Source organism: Parasteatoda tepidariorum, chromosome 1, assembly GCF_043381705.1.
Source record: "Parasteatoda tepidariorum isolate YZ-2023 chromosome 1, CAS_Ptep_4.0, whole genome shotgun sequence".
Taxonomy (NCBI): Eukaryota; Metazoa; Arthropoda; class Arachnida; order Araneae; family Theridiidae; genus Parasteatoda; species Parasteatoda tepidariorum.
In genome coordinates, this window is record NC_092204.1 from 1941228 (window position 1) to 1963071 (window position 21844).

Here is a 21844-nt window from a genome sequence, read left to right on the forward strand (position 1 = left end):
TGCTATTGACCCCAAAAAAGCACCTTTAAGTACTTTTTACAAACGCTACGCACCCTGGTTATGTTTAAGAATAATATATTGAAGCAAGAATAAGATTTGTTTAAGAATATATTGAAAGAAATGTTGTATGATCCATTGTTTAAAAAATCATTTCATTCTGCCAGATAATTGGGTTTCTTTGTATAAAGATGATTTGTAAATAGCATAATGATGTTTCGATACATTATGAAACTTATTTTCACAAATCACCATGAAATGTCGCACAACACGTTCATCAATTACGAGAAGCTACATTTATCACCAAATACTGCTACTATGATTTCTTACTTATAACTGATACGATGATCTCCTTTTAAACAGAGTTTCGTTACTCCCTTAATACTATACTGAAATGGTGGCCTAAAAACTTACAAGATAAAATATTCAATTTCATTAACTCAAAATTTTAAAGATAACTTTATAGTTATATTGATGTTACGGTTCTCTTACTTTTTTTAAAGACCATATGAATCCTGATAAAATATTAAAACGCATATGTTTACTTATAAGAGCGTAAAATCCTCATCAAAATAACGATCAAGACCCCAATTGTAAAACAGTATAATTGATGATAAAACCTTCACTGGCTTTAAAAAATACGAGGGAAATAAAAGTAGACACATTTCGAGAGTTCAAATATAAGCGCCCGTTCTCCAGACTCGTCAGGCGTGAAAGACTTAACGTTAATTATTGGACACTCTAAACATGTCTACTTGTATTATCATCTATTATTTTTTTTAAACAATTAAGTTCCCTTTCGCTTAAGTTTCTTGGTATTATTAATTTAGTAACGCAGTATATCAAATTACTTCAACGATATTAAAATAAGTTTTACATAAGATTGAAAAAATAATAATTAGTTACTACTACTTTCTAAAAAAAAAAAAAAATCAATGCAGCAAATTTTTTTTTTACTGTAGGGGTTAATAAAATTTTTTAAGGCCACATAAAAATTCCGTTTACAATTTAAATTTTATAAAGTCGAATGTGAAAATGGACTGTCTCCTAGCACCAGGAATCAAAATTAAATAGTTAAAAGGACAGCTACTTCGAACAAGTTAGCGTTTCCTTCCTAAGCGAAGTTGTTTGAAAATGTATTTTATATTTAGCGATTCCAAAGTTTATTCTACATATATTTTAGGGTATACTTTAGACTATACTCTAGTTTTAGCTTTCAAGGAATATGTTTTGTCCAAACAGATTTCAATTCTGTAAATAACGAAATTATTGATTAGGTTCCTTGGATGAATATTCTTATGACAAAATACAGGTTTTGTAAAAAGTATGCTAAACATCTCACTCGAAAAACGCATATTTTTTTTATTATATACTACATTTCAAATCAGATAATGATTCTAAAATTGGTTTTGGGATCTTTTTTCAAATTCCAATATTTGCTGTTTAAAAAATAACTAATTATGATACTTGGGAATTGTGATGAAGCTATAAAATACTTAAAATTAAAACTTTCAAAATTTTTTTTTAAAAAGACAGCCTTCTTAAAATTAAGGGTGTAATACATAAGTTTAAATGCTAAAATAAAATTACAGTTTAAATTTGTTCACCTAATAAAAAGCAAACAGTTCTGGTTTTTTTTTAGTTGTACTAATGTGCTCATAAACCAAATAAGAAACACAAACAGTACCGCAAATAAATAATTTGCTCAAGTTTGGAGAAAAGGGTGCACTTATTTATTACAATTAGTCAGACACTTTGCACTAAGTAATTTTGCACAGTTGTAAAATTTATTTGTCCAAAAATAATTAAAAGCCTAAAATAACCTCTATTAAATATCTTTTTAAAATTATTTTATTTAAAAATAGTTGAAAAAATTTTGAACTGTATACAATTTTAGGCATCATTTTAAAAAATATAATTTGTACATAGCAAAATGGGTCGAACAGTTACTGAGAAATTGAATTTTAAATATCTAACTTTCTTAGATCAAGATTTTTCAGAAACTATTCAACCGAGTTTGCTCAAATTTGGTATTTATTGAAATATTATGTTCTTTAAAATGATACGAAAAATTGTACACCGTAGAATAGAAATTATTTTTGGCCACCATTAAATAATTATTATTTTTTTTTTTTTTAAAAATAATAATTACTATGTTATTTTTTGCAAGGAATAATCTCTGGATAAACTAACTTTATAATTACGAACAAAGATTTTTCAATTTGCATAAAAAGTTTGAGATATAGCGAAATATGCAAAAATAAACATCGAAACATTATGTATTATACTTACTCATAATTTCGAATGTTAAAAAGCATTTAATTCATCAAAGATAGTTAAATTTTTCTTAAATTTAAAATGAGATTTTAGAAAAGTTTTAAACTGATTTCTATAAATGAGGTTAAATTGATTATGTATAAGTAATACTTATTTAATTATTCAAGCAATAATCTAAACAAATTCTATTTCAATAAGGATTTTTTAGGAAACTTACTAAAATTTAGGGAATTTTCTAAAATGTACAAAAACCAGGAGAGTTTTAATTAAACCAGCAGAAACTGGCAAAATCCAGTAGAGTTGGCAGCAATGAATTAAGGCAATTTTAAACTACAGTTTAAAAAGTGTTCAACATAAGAAAAAAAATAATAAATAAAGTGACAACGCATGGATACACTTTATTTTGAAAACGAACACAAACCAAGAAAAATCACACAGAAAAATAAAAAAAAAGATTTACAATTGCAAAGCTTAAGCAATTAAAATTCATCAAATGTTGAAATTTCAAAAAATGTAACATTAAAATTAAAGTTTAATTAGAATGATGACAATTTGAATCTTCAGATGACAATTATGAAAAATTAAAAATTCATAATAACAAGCAACCAATAGCCTCCATGGTAGAATCGTGGCAACAGGAATAAGCAAAAATGTTATTTTTTACCTGCAGAATTTTGAAAATCTTTTTTCTGCAGTGCTTTATTTTTCCTTTTGAGCAGAATTATTTTCAAAAAATTCCTTTCTCGCATTTCAGAGATGGAAAAAACGCTAGTGATTTCTTTTTTAACTTTGCTTTGAGAATAAAAAAAAAATTCCACAATGACTGATATTATAAAAAGTAATTTCCAAATCGATACAATTTTGAAAAGTTAACTACGCAATTTATTTAGAACTGGAGAATATTGCTAATATCAGAATATGTACACTAAAAAAAAAATAAAAAAAAAAGAAAGAAAAAGATTTTTACATTTATAATTAAAAATTATATACTGTTCTACTCTGGACATGAAGGCTTTTATTAATTTTGTAAACCGGAAACACTTCTGTTACTTGAAATAAGTAATATGCATTATATATATATATACACAGTTTATTAGATTCGTTATACTATTAATTATTTTCAGAAAGGTATTAGTACTAGAGAGAAATGTTGCAGAAAGATCAAAAAAATTCTGCCACAGGACCAATAGCTATAAAAAAATTATAGTTAAAAGTGAAGGATCTTGCTCTACTAGATTTAAAATAAAATATGTTTGAATGAAATAAAAAAAAAATTAACATTTTTAAACTTTGATGAAAGTGAAATTTATTTTACATCTATATTTTCTCTAAACTCACCTTACATGCCTATGTTAAGAATCTAAACTTTTCACCACAGATTTACATATTTATTTCAAACATTAAAATATCATTTGAGTAAGTAAAAGTTTTGAGACACGAATTGAGTTGGATCTAATTTTAATAAATAATGCTATTGACACACAATAAAATTCATTTGTTGTTAAACTATACAGCTGACCTTTTTCAGCAAAATACAAAGAAATTCCTTATATTTCAGCAAAATGCAATTTCTTACAATAACAGTGTACATACAATAAAAGACAGGAAATATTTTATAATGATCTTTTGTATCATCTTTTTCAGTAAATTAAATAAACAGTCTGGTGAATTTTAAAATAGCATTGCAGAAGAAGACATTAAAATCTTTGTTCCCAACCACTTCTAGATCTGGAAAAAAAAATAAATAAATAGAAAAAATTAATAATAATAAATAAATAAATAACAAAACATAAGTAAAACCACCTTAAATAAACAAAAAGGAAGATACACCATTACAAAAACTTAAGTTCAGTATGTAGAATTTTAATTTTGAAAGCTTACCCAATAAATTTAATATTTTATAAATAGGAAAACAAACTATAATTTCTACACTGAATTTTACATAAACACAAAATATCTTGACCCTTAGGTTGACTTATTTGCATACATTAAATTATCAACATTCCTTGGAAGATATCTCGCTGGATGAGGTACAGAATGCCCTGAGGGCCACAAAACCAAAGAAGTCAGCAGGGAGAGATGGAATCATGGCAGAGATGCTTAAGGCAGATTTTGAAGCCGCTACAAGACAGTTGCAAAAGCTCTTCAATGATGTCTGGAGAAATGAAAGAATACCAGAACAATGGAAAGAAGCAGTAATAGTGAAAATTCCCAAGAAAGACGATCTAACAAAATGTGAAAATTGGAGGGGCATTAGCCTACTTTCCATACAGGGAAAAATATTTGGAAGGATAATTTTGAATAGACTAAAACATGAAATTTATGGAATTTTAAGAGAAGAACAAGCAGGTTTCCGCAGTGGAAATGGAACAATGCAGCAAATATTCACACTTAGAAATATCATTGAGCAAAGCTTAGAATTTAAACTTTATTGATTTCAGTAAAGCCTTTGATTCAGTTAAGAGAGAGAAATTATGGGAAATTTTATCACTTTATAATATACCAGAGAAATATATTAACATAATCAAAGATATGTATGATAACAGCAAAGCATGTTTAGAAGCAAATGGAGAATTAACTGAATTCTTTTTGGTAAAAACTGGTGTGAGACAGGGATGTGTTTTATCAGGATTTTTATTTATACTGGTGATAGACTGGATTATGCAAAACATTTTGAAAGATGAAAAAAGAGGAATAAGGTGGAATTTCACAACTACTTTAGAAGACCTTGATTTTGCTGATGACATCGTACTTCTCATTCAAATGTACAGACCATCAGCTTAAAACATACAAATTCAACAAATATTCAAATAGTTTAGGTTTATTCATAAACAAGAAGAAAACTAAAGTAATGAGAATAAATCGAAAGAAAAATGACAAAATTTAAATCGAAAATCACGAAATAGATGACATAGAGTCATTTAGCTATTTAGGTTCTATTGTAGATAAAAAAAGGTGGAAGTAGTGAAGATATTAGACAGAGAATAATTAAAGCAAGAACATGTTTCAAGGGATTACATAAATTTTGGAGAGAGTCAAATATTGAAATAAAGGCAAAAATAGTTTTTTACAAAGCTATTGTTAGAGCAGTACTATTATATGGCACAGAAACCTAGAAACAGACTAGGATCGAAATACAAAAATTAGAAACCTTTCAAAACAAATGTTTAAGATTTATTTTTAAAATTTTCTGGCCTTACAAAGTATCAAGTCAAAATCTATTAAAGAAAGCTAAAATAAAAACAATAGAAGATAAAACTAAAAAACGAAGATGGAGCTGGCTCGGACATATCCTTAGAATGCCCAAGGGAAAAATTACATGTGCTGCGCTTACATGGGCCCCTGATGGTAAAAGAACAAGAGGAAGACCAAGACTTAACATTCAGTGCATGTTTTTGGGCGAATTAATAGAATGTAGAATATCTGGCCAGGAGGAATTGCTAGAGACAGGAGGCGTTGGAGCGATATGCTAGAGGTCTTAAGCGCCCAAAGGCACGTAGAGGATAAGTAAGTAAATTATCAACATTCTAAACTACTGGGTGTTCAATTTTATGCCCACACCCGCACCTCTAAATAATGGGGGGGGGGGGAAGAAATACCAGTACTTATATTTTTACCTATTTTAAAAATTAAAATAAGCCAATGTCCCTCCTTTCTTCAAAACAGTGGGCAGATGGTTTTGATTGAACACGCTGTAAATAAAGACCAATTGATGATTGGCATTGCTAAGTAAATTTCGTAGGAAAAAAAAGCTTCAAATTATTTTTTTTTCCAGAATAAAAGGCTTTAATTCAAGGTATAATGTATTCAAATTATAAAACAATTTTGTTTGTAATACGAAAATACACCCAAAGTTACTAAAAATAATAGCTTTCACAATCCACGAACAAAATTAAGCACCTTTTATCATTCAGTAATTAAAAACAAATTTTTTGGTGCTTTCTTATCTGTTACTAATGATGGTATTTATAAAGAGAACGTCATACTTAGAAAAGCCTTAAAATTGCATAGTTTTTATTTACACACATTCCAAATTTTGCCAAGATTTCTAATCAAGAAATATTTTTCAGAAGACATAAAAAGTAATTATATTTGATTAGGAAAATGGTGAAAGAAAGTTTACTGGCACTTACATCATTATTTTACACAATAATGATCTTGTATTGAAACAATATATTAAAAAAAATTTTTTTAAAGTCAATTCCTACTAAGGTCAAGAAACAAAAATATTAAATAATTACAATTTTTATCTCATGCAAAACTAAAATTAATTAAATGAATGAATTCATAACTGAAAAAACTGTATTAACATCGAGTGTCATCCAGTAGAAGAAAAATGTATTTGAATAGATGAATAAAAAGTATTTCATGAAGATATAGGGAGAGCGTGCACTAATAGTAGCAGTCTAGGCTTTTTTCGAGAGGTACTTATTTTGTGAAAATTTAGACACAATTTGTAAAAATTAAAAGTTACATTAAAATATCAACACCAAAATACGGCAAAAAATTATATCCAAATTTAAAAATCCATTTTCCATTATTAAATTTCAACTAAAGTTTTTTTCATTATGAGAACATTTTAGACTAGGTCATATAGAAAAAAAAGTTTCACAAAATTTGCATAAAAAAATAAAGGCCTGTTAGAATAAATTTATAATAATGCTAAAATTAATGTTCGAATGTTTGAATTTTGACTTCCTGCATAGTTTGTAGAGAGAGAACCTCGTTTCATTTTAAAAAAACTCTGGGATTTATAAATTTTCATAGGGATACAAAAATAAAATTTTACGAGGCAGAGAATCTTAGAACGTGCTTTTTAAAAAGTATTTTGTGAAACTACCGTCTTTTCTAAAGTTGAATTTGTGAAGGTATCGCTAAACGGTAGTAAATTTGCCCTGGACAGACCTCTGAGTTGGAATAGAGAAACAAATTTTGCTTTGATACACATGGTGACAATTACGTATAGCTACACCCTTTCAAATCTTCCAAAAAGCAAACTAGTGAAAGTTGCTCATTTATCAGTTACACTAAGTGACTAAACACAGGTAACTACAACATTTAGCAGGTGCACACAATTGCACGCGCACACACACAGATATACACACACACACACATATATATTTTTTGACAACATCTGATAAGTACACACAATTCAGGGTTCATACTCTTTCTAAGAAAGTAAATTTCAGGAGTTTCTAAGGAGTTTTTCAGGAGTACAATACAATAAATTCAGGAGGTGCGAGGGAAAATTATATACTTTGTATAATTTTAATATAGCTATTTATAAAATTAAATTTACAACATTACAAAAAAAACCACAAAATAGTAAATTAATTAAAAAAGGATCTTAAAATATTATTTATTTTAAACACTTTTTAAAGACATATATGTCTTATTCAGTTCTTCACATATTTTAAGCTTAGATATTTTTTCTTTAGCATGACGCCTTAAGGCATTAGCTTTTGAAATTAATGAGAGATCACATTTTTTTCTGCCTGATCAGAATAATCATCAGAAGTTTTATTAAGTTCTTGTATATCATCCTCCAAATGTTTCTTTTTTCACCCTTAGNTAAAAAGAAAATTTGCATTTTCACAAGATTTGTAGGAATAATGTGAGCTTAACACCTTAAAAGTCCATAAAATTTCAGCCTTTGTAGTGAGGCTATTCAAATGAATTGCTCGATTCAAATTATAAACCGGCACAGTAACAACACTTAGCAGGCAATCTTTATACAGTTCATTTGCTAGCCAGGGACAAAAGAGATGGGAAGACGGAAGGGATGATTAATTATTTTCTCCGTATAAGAATCGTTTTTTATTTTTGTAAAAAATTTTTCAGGAGATAAAACTTAATTTTCAGGAGTTAAAACACCAATTTCAGGAGTTATAAGGGCCCTTAGAAAAAAAAAGCTAATTTCAGGAGTTTTTCAGGAATTTCAGGAGGAGTATGAACCCTGACAATTCTAGATGAGAGCTACAGAGAATGTATGTTTCTCCTATTTGTGTTTGCATCCAGTTATGGGAGTGTATTTTGTGGAGAAGGTACATAATGGTTTATTCATAGGAGATTCAGGGGGAATTAAAAATATATCTGTAATAAAAGCTTCATAGGAGTGTTCATAACAGGAGGTTACACTTTGCGTGTGTGCATATTACACACATATATAAATAGCAATGATTTTTTTTTCAAGAAGTATTTTTGAAACATAAATTAGAAAAATGACATTTGAAAACCAACTAACTGAACAATAAAAGCTTCAACATGTTAACATAATGCATTAAAAAACAAGACATGCTTACATTTTCAATATCTTCATCCCCACTGACTTCATCGAATTCGATAATGTTGTCATCTTCCTCCTCTTCTCCAAAGTTAACTGTGTCATTGATTTTAGCTGCACAAGAATTATTATACATTTCATTAAATAAAATAAAGGTAAATATAGCAATAGTACTCATTTTTCAATCCTATTTTTTTGTTGGTAATTTTTTTTAAATAAAAGTTTAAAATCATTTCCAAAAGCAGTAAATTCACAATGTAAAATAATTGAAAGCACTCTGCAATTAATGGTTCTGGGCTTAAGTAGGTAAAGGCTTCAATTATTATATGATGCAAGTAAATTAAATTTGTTAATGCAGGTTAATTGCAGATGGAAAACTTACAGAAATCTGTGTGTAAAATATTTTTTTTCTTAAAAACATTTTAACATTAAATTGAACGTGAATTGTAACACAAACTAAAAAATAAAATTACAGTAAAAAACAGTCAGAATCTATTTTCTAAACTTTATAGAATGCAATATAAAGAGTTTACTTTAAAAACTTCTTTGGATTAAGTAATAAATAGATGAGTTCTCAGATTTACTTTTTAGAATGCCCTTTTACAAGTAAGTATGTCTAAGAAAGTACTAGTAGTACCTCTCACAGTGATTTTCTTAAAAGTCTTATTTTATTGATATTAAAAGTTTTTATCTATAGTAACAATGAAAGAACATATACAAACTTATATTTGATGTTCAAAGTTTTTTTTTTTAACGGAACTAAATATGTAAAAAAAAAAATAAAAAAAACTTTTAAATTATAATTTCCTATTAGCTGTAAGTGATATAATTTTCGGTTTCATAAACACATTTTGATTCTTGAATAATTGATTTGTTAAGAATAATTGATTTTTTAAAAATATTATTTTATGTCTAACTGACAAATTGGATCTTTGCCTTGATATAAATACATAAGAGGATATTTCGATTGTACAAAAGTAACTGATATTATAATTTCAGCCATTAATTTGTAATAATTACATAATTATTTTAACAATTTTAATAAGAAATATTTTTTATATAGTATATTTAAATTAGAAATATTATATTTTAGTTACAAAAGGGTTTTTAAATCATATTCAGCAATATTAATGTATTATATCAGAACATTGATTGATAAAAAATATATATATAAATATTTTAAAACAAAAAATAAACTTGAAAAAAAAGGGGGATTTATTTGACTTCAGAAAATATGACATTTGCCATCTCTGTGAGCAATACATTTAGTTCTTTTTATGCAAAATTCCAGTGGCAGAATTGCAGCGACATGGCGACATTATCAGAGAACTGACCTTTTGAAGGTTTTACTTTTCATTTCTATAGAAATTTACACGCAATATTTGAACATTTAGATAATTTTTGACATGCTCAATTTATGTCGATAATATCGTAAGCCACTGTAATGCTTTGATTGTATTTTTGGCAGTTATTGATATCGATTTCCACGACATTTTTAAATATCTCTATATATATTTCAAATAATATGGAAAATTTGATCGTGCATTTGAGTATTTACTTTTTAAGGCAATAATTCGATCACATTTTTTATGAGTTATTGATTGCTATTGATCTCTCAATAGTTTTTAAATCAATCCGATATTAAAAAATTATACATAGTTTTTTTTTCCCCTTTTGCAAACACAGCGATTTTGTTATCATTAAAAGTATCTCATAGAAAGATATTAGTGCTAGAGAGTTTTGTCGCAGATAGCTTGAAAAAATTCTGCTACAGGGAGTAAAACAAATAAATGAGAAACAGTGTTTTGTGGCAAATCTTTCATTCTTGAGGGAAATTTGCCACTCTCTGAATATTAAAAGGCTCTTACCATATTCGGGTAATTCCCCGTAAGTTTTAAGATTTCTGGCTTCATCTGGATTGTATTTGAGAATGACATCTGCTTTAGCATCTTGATAGTCTCTCAGACCAACCAAAATAATGTCACCTTGATTAATCCAAACCTGCAAAATTTATTAATCAAACATAAATGACAAGTTGAGACAATTAAAAAATATACAAGTCAAAAAAAATAATTAATAACTAGTTTTACAAAACACAATTTGAACAAAAATTAAAACAATAAAGAACGAAAGCCAATATCAATGCTCTTTAGCACAAATAAAATTGTTTCAAATAAAAAATTTATCCACTTTTTGCAATGGAGCAGAAACAAGCATGGACTACTAAAGATTGGAAGCTCCTTTGGGAATGATTTTTGGTTGTTTAATCGTCCATTTGAATAACTAAGCTTAAGACAGATTTTTTAGTGCTAATCACACTATAGTATCGAAATTTTGTTTTAGCTAAATTGATACAATATTAGAAAGCACTCCTTTTTGCAGATATAATCGTGTAAGCTGATGAAGAGGTTATATCTGATCTCCCGGTTTTTAATTGAATTTTTTTTAAAAATTACTTTTTTCTCTTATAATTATTCTGTATCTTTTTCCATGTTTTCACAACATTTTGAACTATAAATATATATAAACACACACACATTACAGAGAAAAAAATGGTAGTAAAGACTAAAGAAAGATTTCATATAAAAGAGAAAACAAATACAGTCAGACCTCGAGGTAAGGTCACCCTAAGGGACATTGCAAAAGTGACTTTATAAGTGGGGTGACCTTTTAACCGATTCATTAGCAGTTCGCAACAAGCACTTAAATAGTACACATTATGATTTTTTAAAATTGGTAACACAAACGGAAACAATCAGCCACAAATTAAATATTTAAGTCAATAAAGTTTGACAGAATTAGTAGAGAATTGAAGAAAGTTAGATTTTTAAATTTAAAATAAAGCTGTTTGCAAATTTCCTCAAAATGTACATACATACATCACATCTTAACTTATTTAAAATAATCATTTATGCAGGTCTGCCTCGTTTTTGGTTTCACTTTTCGAACAATATTTTCTAGATTTTGTAACTTCTTAAAATGTTCCTCAGCTCCCTCATGGCTTGTAAAAAAATTTCCTATAACATTTATTGCATTGAAGGCTTCCGCTTGGGTTACAACTACAGTCTCAAGATCACTGTCATTGTCCCTACTGTCCACAACTTGTGAAACAATATCAGAAATTGTAGCTTGTTTGTTGGCTGCAACATTTTCCTAGAACTCAAGAGGGGTAATTGTCTTGTAAGGAAGTCAAATAGGCTTTTGTTAGAAAAGAGCTCCCCTCGCCTCAGATAAAAATGATCTTATAAACGATAACAATTTTTATAATTTGACCATATATCCGATAATCTGTGGGTCATTCCATGTCAAATCATACAGGATTTTACAAAAATGGCACCCACAGTCTCAGATTTTGATGAAAATTTGTACACTTATAGAATTTTTTGTGCTGATTTCAAAAATATCAATTATATTTAAATCGGTTGAGGGGTTTAAAAGTTATAAGCATTTGTATTTTTGCCAAAATGGCACATTTGCCGCCATTTTGATTCATACATCAAAGGCTATTGATGATTGTAACTCACCTTATATTTGTCATAGAGCAATAATTTTTTTTTATTTTGTTCAGAATAAAGTAATCTGCCATATAAACACTTTTTTTTGCAAATAAGTATCTTACTTATTTAGTAAATGGGTGTTTTGCAGTTTTTTGATCAACGGAGTTGAGTAACTTCAGGAGATTATTTCTGGCTTCAATTTCAAAAATATTTTATTCAGAGATAGTTGAAAGTGCAAACTAACATCTGAAAAAATTTTGATGGGCCGTTTACTCACTTTAAAAAAAAAAAAAATTTCTTATGAATCATTATGTGCTAAAAGTACTCGTAGTTTGATGATTTATAGTCCTTAATTATAACTAGAGTATAATAAAATGATATAAAAAAATTTGAATGGTAGAAAAATATGTAAAATAAAGTAATCATTTATTAAATTATTTTTGTTCCTCTTTCTTTGAGCCCTCAAAAAAGAAAAGAAAGACAAAATTTTAGAATGAACAAAATTTCACCTTTTTTGCAAATAAATTTATCCAGAATCATATAGCTTTGGGAAATGAGAGGGATCAGAATCTAAAAAAAATATAAATAAAAGTTTCTCTGAAAGAGTANGCTCTACTATAAAAATAAAATTCAAGTACTTTTTAAGACTTATTATAAAATTCTCAAGGACTTAAATTTGAGTTAAAGATAGACTAAAATCTGACATTTTAAACTAAAATGTTTTGACGATAATAGCAGTACTGAAAAATAAGACTTCCATTGCTCNAAAAAAAAAAAAAAAAAAAAAAAAAAAAAAAAAAAAAAAAAAAAAAAACAAGGGTGATTGGCATCAAGTCCAGAATAAAATTCATGATGCATAAAAACGTCAGGTTTGAAATCTTTTTAAACCATTATTTATAATTACTTAAAACTATTAACATGCATCATACTGCAGTACTGGCAATAGCCCCATCTGTAGAGGAATAAGAGAAATATTTATGCCATCAGCCAATATTTTATTGCCAATTTTTAAAAAAAAAATATTTCTTCAACAAATATGGTGAAATTTGAGAATAAACAGGTAAACAGGAGATAGCCGTAAAATCAGAGTTCGCCAAGTGGGCCCTTGAAAAAACCCACTTGGTGGGTTTTTTCACAAATTGGCTGAAAAAGAAGTATATCCTAATACTATCATTGGACACATCGTGGAAGTTAACAAACATTTTAGAAATGTGCATCAAGCACATGAATGGGTAAATGAAAAAAACTGCTTGATGCTCCAATTACCAAATGATATTGCAAAATGAATCTAATAACAATATGTCAAAAATAATAAATAATGTTGGGTTTTACCAATAAACTATCAATTTGGAAAAACAGATATCAATTGTTTCTGAAGCTTTAAGAACAAAAAATGATGAACAAAAGCAATTAGCAGAAAACTGTCTCTAAGCACCATCCAGAATTTCTGCCAGGTGTTATGGCATTCAAAATTTCTGATCCTGAATACTTTCCAAAATCAATGATACTTGATACTGTTATTCAATAGTTTTCATTAAAAAATAGCAGAAAATTATGGCAAAAAAAAAAAAAAAAAAAATCAAGCTTCCACAAAATTTCTGCCACTTCTTTTTTCTTTTCACTCGGCACCAGCAACTTTCGGTTTGGTGTGGAGTAAACTACGAAATAGATTAGGAATAGATAAAGCTACAAAACTCGTAAAAGTGTATCACCATCTAAGAGAGAAATGTACACACTCTAAATCTGCTGTATGATAATAATACATAAAAAAAATAGACCCTTTTTTAAGTTAAGTCTTAACATCTGCTGACAATTTGTAACTATTTGGAGAAAGTTTATCACCATTAAAAAAGTTAAATTAAAATATTACTTAAGATTTCTAAAATATTATTTTTAAGATTTCTTTCGAATATAATTTATTTTGTTTCTTTTAATCATGTTTAAAAAAGAAAACAAACAAATTTTCTTTTCTATTAAGTGATACATTAAACAATTAACAAATTTAAAGTTTTATTTTCTGGTTTTAAAAAAAATAAGTTGAAACTTTTTATAAATGTTTTTTATTGTTTTAAGATTAATTTGTTTTTTGAAATTATAAAGTTAATATTTATTTAAAAGTGCAGTCATTTTTCTAAGGATAAATATTTGAAAAATGGGTGGGACAAGTAACAGATATTCTTTATAATTATACATAATTTTAATTTCGCTTTCTATTAATCATATTATAAAAACATGGAAGACCATTAAATATTTATTGCAGTTTAATTTTATTTAAGGTAAAAGTCAGATGACATTTTAGTTTTTACTGATTATAAATATTTATTGATTATAAATTTGTAATAAGTAATATATATATGCTTAAATATAGTAAATAGAGGTGTGGGAAAACAAAAAGATTAATAAACTTGTTCCTTTAATATTACTGTTGCATTTATATTTTATAGGGCTTCAGATAAAAATTGTGAAACGCCATGTATTTAACAATAAAGATTCAAACACATATTAGTGATAGTGCATTATTTAAACTTATTTTAATTTTATTATACAGTACAGAACCAGTTAACCGGAAATCAGAAAACGGGAACGAAATTCAATAAATTCTCCCGCAATTTAAAAAAAAAAAATTTGTTTTCCTCATAAGATTTTAGGATCTTTCTTTCTTTTTTGAAAGAATTAACCATACCATCATTTTAGAAATAATCATTACTGTATTACGTAATCGTTTTTTTATTTTTTTAGTTGAGTTTAACAATAAAAAACTGCTTTTTGCAGCGATTCAGAAAACTGGAAAAATCAGTTATCCGGAATAGCGATGGCCCCGATCGCTCCGCATAATCGGTTCCCTATTGTATATATTTTTTAAATAAACTTTTTGGATTTATTTATATTTTTAAGCTTATACAACACTATTTANAAATGAAAAAACCCTTTTTTTCCCGGGTTTTTTCAAACCCTGAGTAAAATACAGGAGCCTTCGATCAAAAACAGGAAACTTGGCGGGTATGCATAGGCCATATTGTCTCACATAACTCACCTACGAACCATTAAGAACTAACGATCCCGAGTAGCCATCTGTTGATCACACACATATATACATAACATAAAAAGCTTCAATTAATCTTTTAATGTCATTCCTTTTCTGTAAATCCCTTATTTAGTTTATTATTCAATACGAAACATTTTCTCACACTTTTAAATTCACATCCTGTCCTTTAATCTATTTTTGGTTCAAGTACGCATTCATTAAAAGTAAGACATTTTCCCCTTTGCTCTTTGTAGGAATCGTGCGACCATTTTAATTAACTAATTACAATTACTAAGATTTCCCTTATTCCCTAAAACGAGACATTTAACAGACTTTCTTTGCAAGATTTTCCCTAACTTTTATGGAGCAGCACGAACAAATATAATACAACATTCAATAAAAATTACCTTCTTTCGCAACTTTCCACGAATGTGACAGAGTCTCTTAACACCATCGAAGCACATTGCTTCCAAACGTCCATTACCCAGCATTTTTAGAACTTGGGCATATTCTAAACAAAAATACATGGATTAGAATTCTTTTAACTGCATAAAAGTAAGTCATAGTCTTCAATGATATATCAGCAGGGCAATTCCATAAAAAGAAAAGTAAAACAGGGTAGGTAAAAATTTTTCTTCAAATAAAATTGAAAAATTATTTTTTATCATTATTATATCACTTTTTAGCTATAAGTACAAAAAAAAACTTAACCTGGAAGAATTTTTTTTTTGCAACTGGTCAAGATTTACTAAAAATTTATGTATTTCAATGCCTATTTTCAAATACCAATTCATATAGTAATTTTGATTGCTTAGTTAAAACATTATCCATAATAGCAGCAAGTATCAGCTAATACTAAAAAAAATAATACGCACTACTGTGATAAAAAGGGTAAATTTAATTGTCAGGGGTCTGTCTAGGTTTTTCTGAGAAATACCTATTTTGTGAAAATTTAGACATAATTTGTGAAAAATTAAAAATTATATTAAAAAATCAACACAAAAATATGGATTTATAGTTTCTTAAGGGATACAAAAATAAAATTTTAAGAAAAAGTATTTTGTGAAACTACCGTTTTTCCTAAAGTTGAATTCGGGAAGGTACCGCTAAACATTAGTAAATTCGGCCTCGACAGATCCCTCATTGTTCTTTGAAACAAAGAGTAACCAAAATTTATGAAAGTCTATCCTAAATTAGAAATACAGTCAGCAACAGTCTCTGCTCCACAGTAAAAGGGGCGATAAATAAACAGTTACTCTACTAAATAAAACAAAACGTACATTCAGGGGTCTGTCTAGGTTTTTCTGTGAGGTACCTATTTTGTGAAAATTTAAGACATAATTTGTGAAAATTAAAAATTTAAAAAAATCAGCACAAAAATGTGGTAAAAATATGGATTATCGTCTCTTACAGGATAAAAAAATAAAATTTTAAGAAAAATTATTTCGTCAAACTACAGTTTTTCCTAAAGTTGAATTTGTGAAGGTACCGCTAAACTAGGGGTGCACAACCTGCGGCCCCTCGACTACTGAAGTGCGCCCCGCGAGAGCTTCTAAACACAATAATATATTTTTTTTCAAATGGAAATTTTTAATCGGACGTTTTACACAATCAATTCTAACAGATTCTTTAGTAAATGTACGTTTAATGCGCTTTCTTTAAACCAATTTTATCGTAAATATATATATAAAAAAAAAAAAAAAAAACAGTTGTTTCAACTTTTCTGCATGATTTCGACAATCCCGAACTTTTATTACGATGCAAGTTTCAGATTGCCCATTTAAATAATCACTTTTTGGTGCACTTTATTTGTGACGATTTCATCTTAAATCTAAGTGATTTTTTATCTTTTTGTTTTGCAATTCTTTATTCCAAAAAATTTTTTCGGCAGCTATTGCTATGCGTTCCCACATATTATAAAAAATTCCAATTATTCTATTACGACATGCACATTTTAAATCGTACATTTGACACGCTTTATTCGTGCCGAGTTCAGCATAAATATAAGTAATTTTTCCCCAAATTATTTCGATACTTTTCCACATGATTTTAACGATCCCGTTATTTAACTATGATGTTATTACGACATGTGATTGTTAATCGCGTACATAAATAATCACTTTTTGATACAGTATTTCGATACAGTTTTATTGTCAATCCTAGTTATTTTTTCTTCGTTTTTTTCCGCAACGGATATGATTTGGTCGAATGTGGTAATGAATTGTGATTTGATCAAAAACCAAATATTCGCCAAAAAAAAAGGATAAAAAAAAAGGATCACAATTTGCCAAATAGCAAAATCTTTTAGCAGCATAGCAACACTAAAACGAAAATTTCAATGCTCAGAATAATATTTCCTGGAGAAACGTATACGTAAATTAACTCTAAAAAATAAGGGCAATCAGGAACGTTTTTTAAAAGGTCGAAAAACGAAACAGAAAACATAAAAATCAATCTTAATTTTTGAATGAAAATTTTAAAGCTGAACATTTCAGTTTTCCAATTACCAGAAAAAGCCAAGAAAAAAGAATTAAGTCAACAGAAATGCTATTAAAAATTACTGCATTATAATAAAAAGGTCTAAAGAAAGTTTTTTTTTATTTAAAGAAAATAAAAAGTTAGAAAAAACGTTCTTAATTTTTTTTAAATGAAAATCTTATGCTGAAAATCTCAATTTAAATTTTTCTCATTGCCATAATTTTAGAAGAAAAAAAAATTGCTATAAAATAAATTTTATTAGTAACCTTATTTTCTAAAAAAATGCTGAGTCATAATAAAAATGTCCAATAAAGGAAAAACAGAAATTTTTTTTTTTCTAGTTTCTGAAACAAAACTTTAACACTGAAAACCACACTTTTCTATGTTACTTGTTATTTATATTAGAGTACAGGGAAAGAGTGATAATAAATTAATAGTATGAGACGTTCTGTTAAAATGCTAGGTTGTCATAAAAACAGCAAAAAATGGAAAAAAAATCCCTTTTCAATTCTCAAAATATCGAAAAAATGACAAAATTGACGTGTCTGATTAAATATATATATTTTTTATAGTAATATCTATAAAAACTTAGAAAAATACATTTCCAGAAAATATTCTGCGGAATATTTGACTGATCATTCAACCAACTGAATTTTTCACAGAAGGGCCAAATACTCGTAGAACGCTAGTGTTTAAATAAACATTACTACATTTGTCATTAACATGTCTAAACATGTGCGGCCCTTCGTTAGCCAACCTGCTGTGCAAGTGGCCCTTCACTCAAAAAGGTTGTGCACCCCTATGCTAAACGGTAGTAAATTTGACATGGACAGACCCCTGACATTAAACATACACACTATTAAAGACAGGGCTCGAAATTAACGGTGGTCCGTGACCACTAAAAACGGAGTCGGACCAGCATAAAATAATAAACAGTGGTCCATCGCAGCCGATCTCCGTTAAAAAAATTTTTTTTAAAAAAAAGCTAGCGTGCGAGATCTCTGTAAAAAAAATAAAAATAAAAATTAAAAAAATAAATAAAGCTAGCGCACANTGTTACTGGTTATTTATATTACAGTACAGGGAAAGAGTGATAATAAATTAATAGTATGAGACGTTCTGTTAAAATGCTGGGTTGTCATAAAAACAGCAAAAAATGGAAAAAAATCCCTTTTCAATTCTCAAAATATCGAAAAAATGACAAAATTGACGTGTCTGATTAAATATATATATTTTTTAAAGTAATATCTATAAAAACTTAGAAAAATACATTTCCAGAAAATATTCTGCCGAATATTTGACTGATCATTCAACCAACTGAATTTTTCACAGAAGGGCCAAATACTCGTAGAACGCTAGTGTTTAAATAAACATTACTACATTTATCATTAACATGTCTAAACATGTGCGGCCCTTCGTTAGCCAACGTGCTGTGCAAGTGGCCCTTCACTCAAAAAGGTTGTGCACCCCTATGCTAAACGGTAGTAAATTTGACATGGACAGACCCCTGACATTAAACATACACACTATTAAAGACAGGGCTCGAAATTAACGGTGGTCCGTGACCACTAAAAACGGAGTCGGACCAGCATAAAATAATAAACAGTGGTCCATCGCAGCCGATCTCCGTTAAAAAAATTTTTTTTAAAAAAAAGCTAGCGTGCGAGATCTCTGTAAAAAAAATAAAAATAAAAATTAAAAAAATAAATAAAGCTAGCGCACAATCCTGAGGAAGGCGAAGTTAAATCTTGTTTCACGCATGCGTCACATGGAGAGTCGCTGAAGGAGAGAAATAGGGGAGGTAGCGGGGTGGGTTCATGACGTGCACCGTCCGCCGCAGCCGATTTCTGTAAAAAAAGGAGGCAAGCGCGTGTGAGGAAGGCGAAGTTAAATCTTGTTTTGCACATGCGTTACATCGGCGCTGTTAAAATATTCTTTTCTAATTAATCTTAGTAAGTAGTATAATTAATCTTATGTCCTTAAATTCTAAGTATATTTATGCAACTTGCGTTTTTGAGTTACTTAAAACTATTTTAGAGCTTATTCACAATCAAAAATTTATGATTTTTTAAAAAAAAAATCATGATTTTTTCAATCAAAAATTTAAAAATTTTTTTTTTCATTTGCAGCTAATAGGAACGCGTAGACGGACCAGTAAAGTTTTGTGCGGACTAGTAAAATGTTTTAGTTACTGGTCCTAAGGACCAGTAATTTTTTTAAAAAATTTCTACCCCTGAAAGAGCAGATATTCAATTCATAATTAAAAATGGCTCAAATAATAACATATATATTTCAAAATTCTGTATAAAACTAAAATAAAAAATAGCTGTAAATATAGTTTACTACTATTTTTATTATTACTATAAAATAGTAATAATTAGGGCCCTATAAATAAAGCAGAAATTTTTTAAAAATTATGCGGCGATTTTAAAAAATTATGCGACAAGGATGCGGTGCCTTTTAAAAATTATGCATGCAGGCTGCAAATGACCCAGAAAACAATTGCAACTGAAAAAAAAAATCTCTTCTTTCCTGTTTTAATAAAATTTTTTTTTTCAATGAATAGAGTAAAGATTTCAACTAAATTATCTTCTTATGTATTGTACATCCATTTTCTACATCAGAACAATTATTAAAGTTTATTAAAATGGAGAGAAGTTAGTTCAGAAGCTGCGTTTTCTTTCAAACTGTCTTTGTTTTGTAAAAATTTGGCCGTAGCAGGATACAGCTCTTTCACAATCTACTGAATTAGGAATCACTGAGAGCACTTCCCTTGCTTTTTTTGTAAGTCCTGGAAATCTCTCTGAGACTACCTCTGAATTCCAGAATCTTATTAAGTCCTGGTTTGAAAATTCTTTTAGTTATTCTTTGTAAGCAACATACTCGAGTTTTATATCTTGACCACTCATTCCTGGAATATTCTTGAATACATAGTCGTCTTCAATATTGAGGTTGACTATTTAATCTGGATAGAAAACTCGAGCAGCTTTCACGAAGTTTAATGCAGGTTGACTAAGCTTGGGCCCGCATTTTTTGAATACGTCTAGTTCTGGAGAGCAGTAAGTATTAAACTTTGCAATTGTTTTGTGAAACACTTCTTGAAGAAATACGTTGCGTGAATCTTTTCGTGATATGATGCCTGAGAATTACATCGAAGTTTAGACCACAGATCAAAAATCTTATTGTAAGCTTTGTGAATAGATACACCACATGCTTCGAAAAAGAGAAGAGTATCCATTAATATATGAGCGTGTTCTGCAATGAACTGAAAGTCTTTGCAAACGTACTTGCTTTCCACCAAAACTTTGCACTGATTGAGACAAGCAGTGTCAGGAGTAAGGTTTATTTCACTGCTAAAATTTTTTATGTAAACATTACAATATTCAGCATGATATTGCACTGATTTAAACCAGGAATTCCACCCTGTCTTTATTGGTACTGGACAAAGTTTAGCTTTCTTAGTGTCATTTGTTAAAAACTTTAAATAGCGGCGACCTGTGAATTTGTCCACCTCTGAAAAATGGTCTCCCAAGAAGAATTTTATCTGGTAAACGAATACATTTTGCTGAAAAATAAAAATTATACAGATATGCTGCGATTACGCGGAAAATTGTAAATTATGGGGATAATTGTGAATTATGAGGGTTTCCGTATCTTTGCATAATTTATAGGGCCCTAGTAGTAATAACAGTTTTTTTAAACCTAAAAAACTTTGATACAATAACAAATTTAGGATGTTTTTACTATACCTTTTGCTTCTAAGCAATTCAATTGGTTATTTTTAGTTTCTTCAAGTGTCTCAGAAGAAAAAAGGTTTCTTCCAGACTTGTACATACAAATATTTCAAAGTGTTGTTTAAAAGAAAGATAATACTGACCTTGACCATCTTCTTTAAATACCAGTTCTCTCTTTTCTGCTTCATTCTCATTCTTACCACGTCTCCTGTTCTTACCTCCCTTTCCTATAAACAAAATACATACTTATTAATCTTTCCTTTGCTACCATTTCTATCACTAAACACAGCATAAATATACCTAGGAATTTTTTTCATTACCTAGGATTTCTCTTAAGAGGAATGTGGGCAGGGTTCGCCAAGTGGGCCCACTTTGAAAAAACCTGCCCGGGTTTTATTGGGCGGGCCCACCTTGAAAAAACCCACATGGAACGATAAGTGGGTTTTTTCAACAAAAAAAATTCATTAAAACTTAGCAATGCACATTTACAGGGGCCCCCATCAGGGGGGAAGGTGGGCGCACGATGCGCCCACTTAAAGCTTGGGGGGGGGGG

The 21844-nt window shown here is 28.7% G+C and overlaps 1 protein-coding gene across 1 annotated transcript in view; it reads right to left on the reverse strand.

Moving 5' to 3' along the window:
• Nucleotides 1-2652: 2652 nt before the first annotated feature.
• Nucleotides 2653-21844, reverse strand: part of LOC107437752 (eukaryotic translation initiation factor 1A) — a 26100-nt gene continuing 6908 nt past the window's right edge. Inside the window, exons 2-6 of the mRNA XM_016049852.3 lie at nucleotides 21435-21518; nucleotides 15487-15590; nucleotides 10426-10558; nucleotides 8577-8671; nucleotides 2653-4002 (exon numbers count right to left, since the gene is read on the reverse strand). Coding sequence (XP_015905338.1) covers nucleotides 3997-4002; nucleotides 8577-8671; nucleotides 10426-10558; nucleotides 15487-15590; nucleotides 21435-21518 — 422 coding nt within the window. The 3' untranslated portion in view covers nucleotides 2653-3996. The remainder of the gene's footprint in view (nucleotides 4003-8576; nucleotides 8672-10425; nucleotides 10559-15486; nucleotides 15591-21434; nucleotides 21519-21844) is intronic.